The following is a 12,484-nucleotide window of genomic DNA, read 5'->3' as shown; positions in this document are numbered from 1 at the left end:
CAAGGGCAACATAGTCAGAGCTAGCTTTAAAATCATGGACCATTCGTATTTTATCACCTGGGGGGGGGGGGCGATGATTTTTGGGGAGAGTGGCCTCTTGGTTTTTAGAGGAAACGGAGGGGCATCAGTCGGGACTAGCTGCCAATGGCGGGGGAATCGTAAGAGTATTAAGTGAACAGGTAAATCATCCGACCCCTCCTTCCCTTTTCTAAGCGAAGGTCGTTTTAAATAACGACCTTTTCCTCGAGCAACTCAGATGGTTTGCGTGAAATATAAACGCATTCACTTACCTTAACAGGTGGTGTGAACGTTACGATAGTGATGGCTCCTACTGAGTCTAAAACTTTGGCGTATATTGTGATGTTTTCCCCACTAGGGAGGACAACATTATTCTGCCAAGGGTCTAGTCCGCTACCTAAACTTTGGTTCAAGTCTTTCGGACTCTTGGAGTACAGAAATTCGTAACGTAGTGGTCTATCGCTGTCATTGAATCCGTTACAGGTCAAGTTGAAGAGCGTTTTCAGAGCCTGCCCCTCCGTCGGTGTGATCATACAGTTCCCTTTTGAAGGAGGTGTGTTCGCCCTGACTAGCAACTGTTTTGTTTTCTGTTTTTCATGGTCGCCAACTTGTCCAACTAATATAATCTTATAACGTATACCACCTACAAAATAAAATGTGGAAATTTCCCACTCTAAACTTTCTTAAGAAGAAGCCAAAAAGGGCCACAAAAGCACACAAAACGCTTTACGATGGGTCACGTTATGTTACTTTCCTTTACGTTGGGTCACGTTATGTCACGTCAAGTTATGCTTCAATAGGTTACATGACATTACTTTAAGGTGGCTGGTACCAGTTTCCTCGCGCGGGGAACAGGTCACTCTTGCGTGACGCGCAAGAGAAACGTGCGAAAGAAGCGCGAGATCAAAAGATGAAATTTCAAAACAAAGATGGCGGCGCGTGGATTTTTTTCTACTTTTGTGAGTTTACCTAAGAGCGTGTATTTGATGTGTTGAGCGGCCATTGTGAATGCAGGAGATAAAAACGAAGATAAAGAAGACGATTTTCGGAGAAGTAAAGGTTGCTTCACTTCATATCTAAAAGAAATATTCAACCGATTTGAAATCTTCCGACGGCGAAAAAAGAAGAACTCAAGCGAAGGATAATCCACCTGAAGTGAAAGAAGACTTTGAAACTTCAAGGAAAATAATATGATGTAGCCAGAAGTCGTGTGTAGGATTTTTAAGATGTGCCCGGGAGGCTGTCTTTGACAGCTGTTTAATGATTTTCTTAGCAGTAAAGGCGAATTTACGTATGTAAACATCAGATTGTAGGCGCTCGCGCGAGCACACGCAATTGTCAGCGGTAGCTATAACAGATCATGAGCAAATGTCGATCTTATAGAATCCAGATTTTTAAATGCGCGAGAATGCGCGTGGAAATTGTTAAACTCACGAAAGCTATTGCATGAAAACAAGTCCGGTGACCCCTTCTTTTTATTGTTCCAAGGTCATGATAACGTCGAAAGGAATCATCAGAAAAAAACTAGAAAATTCTACGGAAGGAAATTTGCGAGGTGTGAAAGTTGCCTTTTTTCTACATTTTCTGAAATTCCGCTCCGTAGAATTTTTTAAAAATCTTTGTGCATTTTCCTTTTCAAGTGCCAAATGCAATCACTGAAAAAAAAAAACACGGGGTCACCGGGTTAGTTTTCGAATTATTTAAGCCACTAGCTAAAAAATGCGTCTGAATAAGCCTTTGATAGCGTTGCCATGGAAACTACTGGTGACGAAATGACACCTATTTTTGAATAACAAATGATTATATAATTCAACCCTGTAAAAGTGTTCAACTGGCCTTGGTCAGTCTTTTTGTTGTATTCTTTCAAAGTTTCAAACCATCAAAAAGATCAAAACTGGTACTAGCCACCTTAAGTAGCGCAGCGTGCAAATGACTTTAAGAGTTTTCAGACCTCCCCTCGTGACTCAGACAAGCTAGTTCAATTCTCTAACTGCAATGAGGAAAATCCATATGAATGGAGGACAGTGGAGTGTATTGCGTTACATAGCGTCACATAGTGCTACCACTGTGAGGTACCTCCTATTACTCAATCCTGTCTTAAATCTACTCTCCTGAGTAAAAGAAAATAACTGATCACGATTATTGTATGGTAAATAAACTATCTTGATTTTTGTATGAAATTCGGTTGAATTGGAGGAATGATCACTTGACCCATGATTACTCTACAGGCAGTTTGCTTCGATCTTTAACGGTTTTAACAAGCGATGATGATGATGTTCCCAGTTAGACATTTGTCTGAGTCTGTGCGCGAGTCTCTATTGACAAATCAATTTTTAGTGATAGCGAGAATCACTTTTAACCCTCAACCCTTTGACTCCCAAGATCTGATTGTTTTAAAATTCTCCCCTCTAGCCGCTTCACATTTCCTTGTAAATTAGTTTCGAGAATTTGGTGTTGGATCAAGGTAAAAACTTCCACCTGATAAGTTTGGGTATTCTCATTACCTGCTTGAAAGATAATGTATGGATATCAGTGGGAGAAGTAACATGTTAATCACTTCTGGGAGTTTAAAGAGCTAAGATAAGTCATCGTAAATTTACCTCACGCTACGTTACGCGACATTATATCACCAAAATTTACATCTTATAATGGTACAATAAACTTGAGTAACTTTTACTATGTTACGCTATTACGACTAGTAACGCTGTGTTTCGCACGTTACCTTGAAGTTTGTCAGGTTTTATTACTAAATATTTCCAATCCAAAGGAGTGCTGTTAAAATCCTTTAAGTCCATCGGTACTGCGCAATCTTTCCCGTCTTTTGAACAGTTTTTTACTTTCCAGTTGAAGTTGATCGGTTTGCCTCCTCGCGCTTTTCCATATCCTTTGAATGTTAATTTGCTGGAGGGATTAGCAACACTTTCGCTTCCTTCTTCTCTACATTGCACGCATCTGAAATAGTTGTACGAACAACAAACTTGTGCTCTATAAACTTATGCCTCATTCGGATTCATGTCATTGTCTGAGAAACTGCTCACCTACCCCTCCCCTAAGCTAACATTAACCCTAAATTGTAATCGGTTGACTGTTGTTGGGTTAGAGGAGGGGCGGACGCACAAATGCGCAGATACTGATATTTACCCTCCCACTCCAGATAAACAACATCGAAATGAGTACCAAAGTGACTCTAAACTTTAAGTTTTCGTTTTAATTATATTTTGTTGTCGCCTGTAAAATCTAAAAACAAACTTATCATAACGGCCAAACTTTAAAAAGCTAAATATCCCGAAGAGCCAATGAAATCTCAAGAAAAACTAAGCGCCTGCCGAAGACGGGTTGGTTTTAGTTTTGTATCTAATCGATTGAGAAAGATGTGCCATGTTCACAGCGTACCAGTTACAGAATAAGGTGAAGCAACTTAAAACGACGTAGTTATGGGATTCGTAAGGAGTCCAATTAAAATTGCTCCGAAGCACTCCCCCCTCCAAACCGGCGAAAGCAGAAAAGGTGCCTCTCTACACGCTTTTTAGTATCAAAATACGAGCGTAGGTGTATAGCCCTGTCTAAATCTCAGCGTATCAAAGCATCAAGGCGAAGACTTTTTCAGCTCAACTCCGAATAGTTATTCGAAGAAGAAAAAGAGAGCTAGTTTAAATTTGTTTGAACAATGATGTGCAGGATTACTGGGAAAATTTCAACCCTTGATGAACTAAGGGTTTAGATAAGGGTGCTAGGGGGTCCTCAAGGAGATGTGACCATCTCCCCCCTCTTCCTCTGTGTAAAAACAGTAATGCTATAAAAATATTAACAGCCTGGTATGACCTGACTAAATATCATTAAGAGGCTTGCAAGAACTCCCCCCCCCCCTTCCTGTCCCCTTCCTGTAAAATCTTCCTTACACCCTTTGGGAACGCATATCGCCTCACGTTTCTTATAAAATGAAGTTCATTTGACCTACAGATGAAGAGTCGTTGCCAGTGGGCGGCAATTTCAGCAACTGCAGAAAAAAAAAGCCTGAAACAAAAATCAGGGGGGGGTTCCTGTTAGGTTGTTCATATCTTTCATAGCATCACTGTTTTTACAAAGAGGAGGAAGGGGGGGGGGAAGGTGGTCACATCCTCTCCATTATTGCTTAGCTTCCACATCGGTTCATTGTTTATTTTGGAAAAGGTATAAACCTTTAAGATAAATAAACCTTTAAGATAAAATCCATGCCAAGCAGGTGTCGTATGAGTCATTGGTTGCGCTCCAGTTAAAATACTCACCTGAAGTAGAGTTCATAAGGATCAACATAAACTGCCTTGTTTAATTGCTTTTCACTCACAAGATTCTTGGCTTTGAAACTGATGGTATAATTTCCAGCTTCCTTGTAGTCGTAGGTGGTTGTATTTCTATATTTTGTATTAGGATGTGTGTCCTCATTTGGGATGACCCAAGGGTGCGTCTTGTTACCATCACCGTAGTCAACAACAATGCTTACATTGGTCCCTTTAGCTAACGACCAACTGATGTTTACCCTGTCAGACGAATTCTGTATGATAATTTCTGTGTTATTATCATCGAACAAGAAATCTTTTATCTCGTCTTGAACGGTTATGTTCGGGTAGTTTTGGGCGAGTGAACTGATATCATTCACGGCGCTCAAGGCGACTGAGTACTTTCCGGCATTACTAAACTCATATGTTATTGTTATGTTTGAGTCATTTGGAAAGCGTGAAATTTTATCATTCTCAGCGCCCAAGACGACTGAGTACTTTCTATCCACGGATGTTCTTCTTTGAGTGGTTTTAGTTGGGTCAGTCTCTCTAGTAATATTCAAAGTATATATTGCTGTTCTGTTTCCCTGGTGGGGCAACATGATGAAGTCAAAACCATGATTTGTTTTCACCAAGCGAGTAAAATTCATTTCGATACTGGTAAGATTTTGCTCCACACTCAAGTTACCACTGAGAGTCAAATTGTTCACCTTATTTGCAGCAACGATCGTGATGAAGTACAAGTCAGGGATGCTGAAATTTGTTTTATAAATGGAGAACAAAATTGTATTAACAGTCTTGGCGTTGCGAAAATACCTATCCTTCTTGGATGTGATGCTGAAGTTAAAGTTAACGTGAGATCCTTTACGAAGAAGCCAGAAAATGCTGACTGTTTTTCCGTATTCAACGGGCAAAAGGGAATTGTTCCTAAATTTGAAACCATCGATTCTTTCCTGAACATCGACCGAGCACCTAACAGCTGCTGAGCTTACATCGTTTGTCGCATAGACGAAGATATCCACTTCTCCAATTTTCTTAAAAACCCGCGTTACAAACGGAGAAACCGTTGTGTTATGTACACCGTCGCTGAATTGCCAGTAGTACGTTATATCAGTACCACTAGTTACATTAGTAGTGACGTTAACGGATTCTTCTAACGCAAAAGCATCAGGCAAGCTTAACTCGAGTCCTTTTATCGGTTCTTGGACAACAATCTGTGCTGTATAGTTGACCTTTCTGTGGGAATTCTCAACGGTAAGAGAAACTGACTTATTTCCGTATGTCTGATAAACATGATCAAAGCTTCTCCCAGACAATGCGGTGTATAAAATGGCTATCATAGGCGCATGATGAAGCTCTGTTGGACTTGAAGCTGTTGCAGGACGGCGATTACTACGAAGAACTTCGGTGCCATTTGATAGCGACTCGTTATAAAAAAGAGAAATACTAGACAAACTTGTTTCAATCGCCGCAGCTGGCTTTGAAGAAGGAAATTGCACGGCAATGACATCGCCTTCGTCAACCTCAAGTCGCCGAGTGCAACTCTCGACTAAAACAACCTTATGGCCGCTGGTTGTTTGAATCATACAACTGGAGATATTTTCGTAGTCAAAGTTTGCTTGGGCCGTCGTGTTGTTCTCGCTGAATGAACCATCTTCCTTGACACACTGTGCTCCTGCAAAGCTGAATTTTTTATTACCAACCGTGTTATCCGTTTCTCCTGCTGGGCACACGTTGCTGTACAAAACTGAGGAGACACACATCCTTTTTGCTCGACAGTAGCGCTGCTTAGAATCTAAACACTTCGGACGATAAACCTAAGGCACACAAGTAAAAAAACGGAGATACTGTCATTACCGCGCGAATCCATGGAAAACGCTCACAGTAACAACACTTTTGAGTATTCAAGCAGTTCTAGGACTGTAAAAATTAGCTTTACGTGTTGGCAACAATTAAATGCAATTCTACAATCCAAATCTGGTGCGTTTTGCAAATCAAAGTTACAAATATTTATAATTCTGTACTTCGTGTAATTGACATTTAGTGTCAAATCCAGGCAAAATAAATCATTAGCATATCGATAGCTAGAGATACACAGCTCTACGACCCAGACGAGAACTCAAAAAAGAAAAACAAAATCACTGAACTGGTTTTAGTCAAGAATTGGTACAGCTGAAGGGGGGAGGGGGTGGGGAGGTTAGTACCCAGGCCAGTTTTGTTATATCATCAATACTTATTACATAGTAACAACCTTGTAATACTTTCGAAAAGAGGAAATAAATTTAAAAATACATATATAATAATATATGTAAAAGATAGTTGATTTTAATGTCTCATGAATCAACAATATTTTGAGTCATTCAGGCCAACAGCTTTGCTTTACTTTAAATTGGGGAGTTTTCAAAATTTTTTGCTTCAAAGAAACGTTTTTTTATTATTGGTCACTGTGGGAATTGATGTCTTAATCCAATGGAAAACAAAAAATAAAACTAGATTTTAGCAAGAATTCTTTTTCTTCAAACACAGAATTAGAATACTCAGGCAAAAAAATTTCAACCTATAAATACCTTGATTTCTAGAAAGCCTTCCCGACTGACTTCCATTTTAAAAGCCACGGCTTTCCCTTTATTTGTGACGTCCGTTGTAGGTAGCAAATACAGTCCGTCAGAAGTATCCTGGCCACCTGGGTCAGAAACTATTATTCCCGCTGTCATGATCATTGCATCTATGGATTTAAAAAAGTATTGCGTTAGAAAACAAATCACTGTCCACTTCCTGTCCGCTTACCGGCACGCATGACCGACTGCCCAAAAGACGTTCTCTCTGTCTATCTGACAGACTATCTGATTTTTCCTCCTGCCTAACTGAGTGACTGCCTGCCTGCCTGTCTGCCCAACTGACTGACTGACTGCCTGCCTCAATGACTGACTAACTGACTGACTGTCTGCATAACTGACTGACAGACTGCCTGCCTGAATGACTGACTCACTGACTCACTGACGGACTGACTGTCTAACTGCCTATCTGTCTGACTAACCGACTATCTGACTTTCTTCCGTCAGTTTGCCCGGTTAAGTGAGTGACTGACTGCCTGTCCGCCTAACTGAGTGACAGACTGACAGACTGGTTGACTGATTGAGCGACTGACTCAAAGACATATGTAATACAGTCTCTTAACAGTTATTGAAATTAACAAAATTATCAGTGTCGCAAAACTTACCGGGAATAAAACCAGAATTATATTCTACTTCTTCAAACTCTATAGTGGCATTCACGTTTCTTCCTTGGTGAAATTGCAGAGAGCAACTGAACGTAAATTTCACAGGATATACCGCAGGACAGATGAACTCGATATCCGTAATATTAGACACTGCTAGCTCAGTCATAGAAGATTCCACCGCTAAGTGATGACCAGTTTTTGTATGTTTTACATTTGCTTTCACTCTAACCGTGTAGTTTCCCGGGTGAATGAATAATAGGGTAGCCTCAGATTTTGTCTCATTATGATTCAGAAACTCCACACCATCTCCCACGATTATTTTGAAAGACTCGACAATTTGGTCCTCTGAGAGAGAGGGTTTCATTTTGAAGTTGAACGCTTTGAGAACCACAGCGGAAGAATCTGATGACAGTTCTAAGTTTAGAGGTTGCACTTGGACAGACTTGTAAACGGACAGGTATGATCCTCCACCGCACTTAAGATTTCCAGCGCCAAGGCAGGCAGACAGGCACAGATCTCGAGGACGTTCTGTTACGTTTGCCGTAGAATTGGAACACAGACATATGTTGCCACCCCTCAAGGCCGCATACGTGAAGTTGAGAGTGCCGCAAGAGTGCATGCAGAGACCAGTGGTGATTCTGCTACCTCGGTAATCACCCGGGTTGAAAACAAACCTTGGCGAAAAGGTGCTGTCTTCATAGCAACCCAAGTAATTCCAAGGAACTGCAATAAGGAATCAAGATAAACAGTTACCGAATCAGTGCTAAAAAAACACCTTATGACATTCTTACCGTATCCATTCTAACACAAAAGGTATCTTCGGTTGCATGAAACAATCGCATTATAACTAGATCAAGTATTTTGTAAATACTTTTATAGATGTTTTTCATGTCTTCGTAATCAGAATATATTACAACTTGGGGCTTCTATTGATAAAAGATAGTCTACTTTTAGGCTTCTGACAGAACTACCCTGAATTTTACTATTGAATTTATTTTATATTTAAGTGTCTATCTACACTAAAAACCGCAGACAAGAACATGTGGATTAAGAACACCCAAGCTGAAATTTGGTAAAAAAGGAGCATATATATAAGAACACATTCTGCCTGAAAATTGAAAATTGTTCTTATATATAAAAGCTCTTCCCTTTTCAGTTTAATAGAACAAACAGTGTCTGTAGCTTTACTGTGGTATTGCACTAAGATGTCTGTATAAATGCTAGTAATTTCACTTGCTGTATATAGCAAATATACAACAACTGTATTTGGAATTAAAAGTCTTATAATTACGTGAAAAATATGCTCGGTTGTGCAATTTATTTTCTAATGTTGTGTGTTTCAAGTTTAATTTTCTCTCAAAGTTATGTATTTCATCATATTTAGTAAATCCCTTACATTTTTTTAGAAGTAAAAAATTAAAAACACTTGAGAACACTTTCAGGCTGATTTCACCTAAAATACCCGATATATAAGAACCCAATCAACCTGAACCCTGAAAATGGGTGTTCTTGTTTGCGGATTTTTATTGTATCTAGCTATCTACTCTATCGTCTCTTGAAGAAGAAGAGGCTGAATTAGATACATGTAAACCTCTGTAACAGGTTTCCAGGTTGGTTACGATAATTTTTTTGCGCCAACAACCTATCGCCTCCTTACCACGCACACTTTCAATCGTGATAAGCGCGGGAAAATTTCAAAGTGGCAGGCTTTCTCTTGGTGGCTGAGGCTTCCCAGCAAGGCAGACCGTTATTTACCCTTTACCTTAGTGACTCATTATTTTTTCTTGTTTCTAAATCGAAAAATAACTTTCTCATTTCTGAATGAAAGTCAATTGGCAGTGCCCAATGAGAAACGATTGACGTGGATTTAGCAAGAACTCGCAGTTGTAATCATTGCGATTTTATTACGAATAATTGAGGATTACTACATACCACACAAGTGAAAAGTGCTTTTCGCACGCGTTGATTGGCTACTATTCCCTTAACTTTTGGTGAATATTTATTAGGTACTGCGTATATACAAGGTGGTATAAACGAGTTGGATATCCCCATACTGTTTTCAAAATTGAGGTTTAACTTCTTTAACTTGTCGGAAATCACAATCCAAGATCTCTTCAACTGGAAATTACCTCATGCAACAAATACGATTTCCCTATCGGTGACGGTGAAGTACTTCTTTTTGCCCATACTGATCATTCAGCGCAGGCGTCTGATCACCAGCTTGGGCGCTCTTAAAACCCTGCTTTCTCATGATTCAAAAATTATTTTCACACTGAGAATTTTTTTAGCCTTATACTTCTTTAACTTACTTTGTTCGCAAATGGATATGTGTGTCGAGGAACAAGAAGTAACTGTCCATTTTCCATCGTCTTTCATCCTCACACAATAGAGATTCGCGTCTTCCGAGCCATCCAACTCGTTAAAGAAGAGTCCTGAGCCGTCTGTCCAACTGAAACTGCCATCGGCTGTTTTCTTCTCTAGTCCGATCCACGGCTGTGCATTGTTTGCGATAGCTTTAACGTAATTGTTTTCCTCTTCTGAAGAAATCTTTACCAATTCCCCTCCTCCGTTTCGGCACGATTCGAGAGCTGTACTGAAATCGAGCTGTTCAACCATGACCTTGTAGCAAGAACCATCGAAATACTGCCATCCTGGATTGCAACTTTCGAGATCTTCGATTAAAGAAAAAAAAAAAAAAAAAGGAAAAGAAATCAAACAGAAGTTTACGTTTGGCGCGCTTAGAAACGCGCTTCCCTGAGTGTTAAACTGTTATTCCCTCACAACACATCTTTGTCTCGCCTTTTTAAACCACCTTGTTTGCAAATGGGTTTTCTCGGCGGTTCTGAGTTAGGTAAACCGCAAATAGCATTTCCCAGCCATTTCCCATAAATATCCATAAAGATCCCCACCCGCGGTTATCCCGAATCTCGGGTTCTTTCCAGTTATCTGTGGAAATCATATTCCGCATTAGTGTCTGTGTAACCAACAAGGTGTCAAAGACACGTAACCGTTCTAAGTTCTCCAAGATTCGAGATAACTGGACTAAATTGAAGTCTCATCCGGAAAAGAAATATATGCTCTATCTCGTCATTTTAAGATCATTTTACAAGTTTTGTTGGACCCCAACTCTTTCAGGCGAGGTTGCTTGATGTAATATTAGGGTCCAGACCCCATGTATTTAGGGACTGTCATAACATGTGCAGTTGACAATGAGAGATGACGAGCATATGGTCCAAGTTTTGGTTTGGTCAAGCTCCAAATATTACATTTGACAAAAATGGATAAGAAAAATTTGCATTTTGTAGAATAAAGGTAGGTTATGCGTTACAACGCTCACCGTTACAGACGAACAGTGCTGACATCCTTTCTTGAGCAATTGCCTCTTCCCATATTGCTACATCTCTTAGCACAATATCTGCATGGACTCCACCGTCCATGTTCGTAGAGCGACCTATTATTAATGAAGAGTGCGAGGCTTGCGTTAACGTGACAGTCTTTCCACCTGTGTCACGCAAGACACTGGTCGAATCTCCGCCAATGACCGCGGTTAAACCGTCTGCGTGACTCCAGCTCATTGCAAATGTGTGCCATGCATTACTTTCATAAGATCCCTGAACCTGCCAGATATTCTGCCCATCTCGCACATTAAAATGCATGACACCATCGTCATGGTAAATAGAAAAACCATTTGAGTTTTTCCCGCCTGAAGACAAAATGTAACCGATTCCGTTTGTAGAAAGATATGCTTTAAAGCTTACAGAAATCCCGTTATTACAATGCGAAGAGCTGAAAATACAGCTTTGTTCGCTCTTTTCTACGGAACGAAGATCAACCCAAGAATGCGAGCCAGAGAGGGAAAGCGCCAGCGGTGTGAAGTTTAGGTTAGCGGGTATGTGATGTATGGTCCACGGACCATGTATCTTTCCCACCAGAGATCCGTCTCCTTTCACATCTTGTTGATAAACTACGGACTTGTCCAGTGGCCAATAGTGAGCAGTATCTTTGTAGCAATGATCTGAAAAATACGTTAAGTAAACATCGTGGAATGTTGCTTGCTTAGCACACCAGGAGCACAGACAAATGAGCGCCCACCGTAATCAACACTCGCAAGGAGTCGTGAAAGAATCCCTTCTCTTGAACTCGCTTAAGGTATCTCAGCGTTCCCCTATGATATTAGTTGCCATGTATTCGAAGTGATGCTTTTGTAGTGGCAAAGTCTTCGCTTTCTTTGCAGTCTTTCAGTGTGACAAGTGTTACTGGTCAGAGTACAGTGTGACAAGTGTTACCGGTCAGAGTACAGTGTGACAAGTGTTACCGGTCAGAGTACAGTGTGACAAGTGTTACCGGTCAGAGTACAGTGTGACAAGTGTTACCGGTCAGAGTACAGTGTGACAAGTGTTACCGGTCAGAGTACAGTGTGACAAGTGTTACCGGTCAGAGTACAGTGTGACAAGTGTTACCGGTCAGAGTACAGTGTGACAAGTGTTACCGGTCAGAGTACAGTGTGACAAGTGTTACCGGTCAGAGTACAGTGTGACAAGTGTTACCGGTCAGAGTACAGTGTGACAAGTGTTACCGGTCAGAGTACAGTGTGACAAGTGTTACCGGTCAGAGTACAGTGTGACAAGTGTTACCGGTCAGAGTACAGGGAAACGAAGAAGAAATACAATATGAATTATTTGTAACCTTTTTTTCCTTTGGTCGTAAGCACTGATTTTCAATGTTGGATCCAGTTAGAATTATTGTAAATTATTATAAAAGTAGTCGTACAGGGGCGCTGTAAGCTCTCAATGATAAACATTAATGATTTACGTAACCGTCTCTGAATGTTACAAAAATAAATTTACTTACCTAAACGTGCACAGACATGGATCACCGCGGATGAACTCGTTGTGGAAAAAGAAGCATACTTGGTCTTGATTGGTTTCGCATCTCTCCAGAACAGGTAAATCTATAATGACCAGTTTTTGTTTTCAGTTAATGATACGAG

General features: G+C 40.4%; 1 protein-coding gene across 1 annotated transcript in view; it reads right to left on the bottom strand.

Moving 5' to 3' along the window:
• The window catches only part of LOC111321599 (uncharacterized), a 42,527-nt gene that overhangs the window by 12,795 nt on the left and 17,248 nt on the right, over positions 1-12,484 (bottom strand). The window contains exons 12-19 of the mRNA XM_022924534.2: positions 12,346-12,445; positions 10,832-11,509; positions 9,804-10,166; positions 7,495-8,217; positions 6,842-6,999; positions 4,284-6,091; positions 2,741-2,970; positions 291-661 (exon numbers count right to left, since the gene is read on the bottom strand). Of these exons, the coding sequence (XP_022780269.2) occupies positions 291-661; positions 2,741-2,970; positions 4,284-6,091; positions 6,842-6,999; positions 7,495-8,217; positions 9,804-10,166; positions 10,832-11,509; positions 12,346-12,445 (4,431 nt within the window). The remainder of the gene's footprint in view (positions 1-290; positions 662-2,740; positions 2,971-4,283; positions 6,092-6,841; positions 7,000-7,494; positions 8,218-9,803; positions 10,167-10,831; positions 11,510-12,345; positions 12,446-12,484) is intronic.

This window comes from Stylophora pistillata, chromosome 10, assembly GCF_964205215.1.
Source record: "Stylophora pistillata chromosome 10, jaStyPist1.2, whole genome shotgun sequence".
Lineage (NCBI taxonomy): Eukaryota > Metazoa > Cnidaria > Anthozoa > Scleractinia > Pocilloporidae > Stylophora > Stylophora pistillata.
The sequence above is the reverse complement of the archived record's forward strand: the minus strand, read 5'-3'. Positions and strand labels throughout refer to the sequence as shown.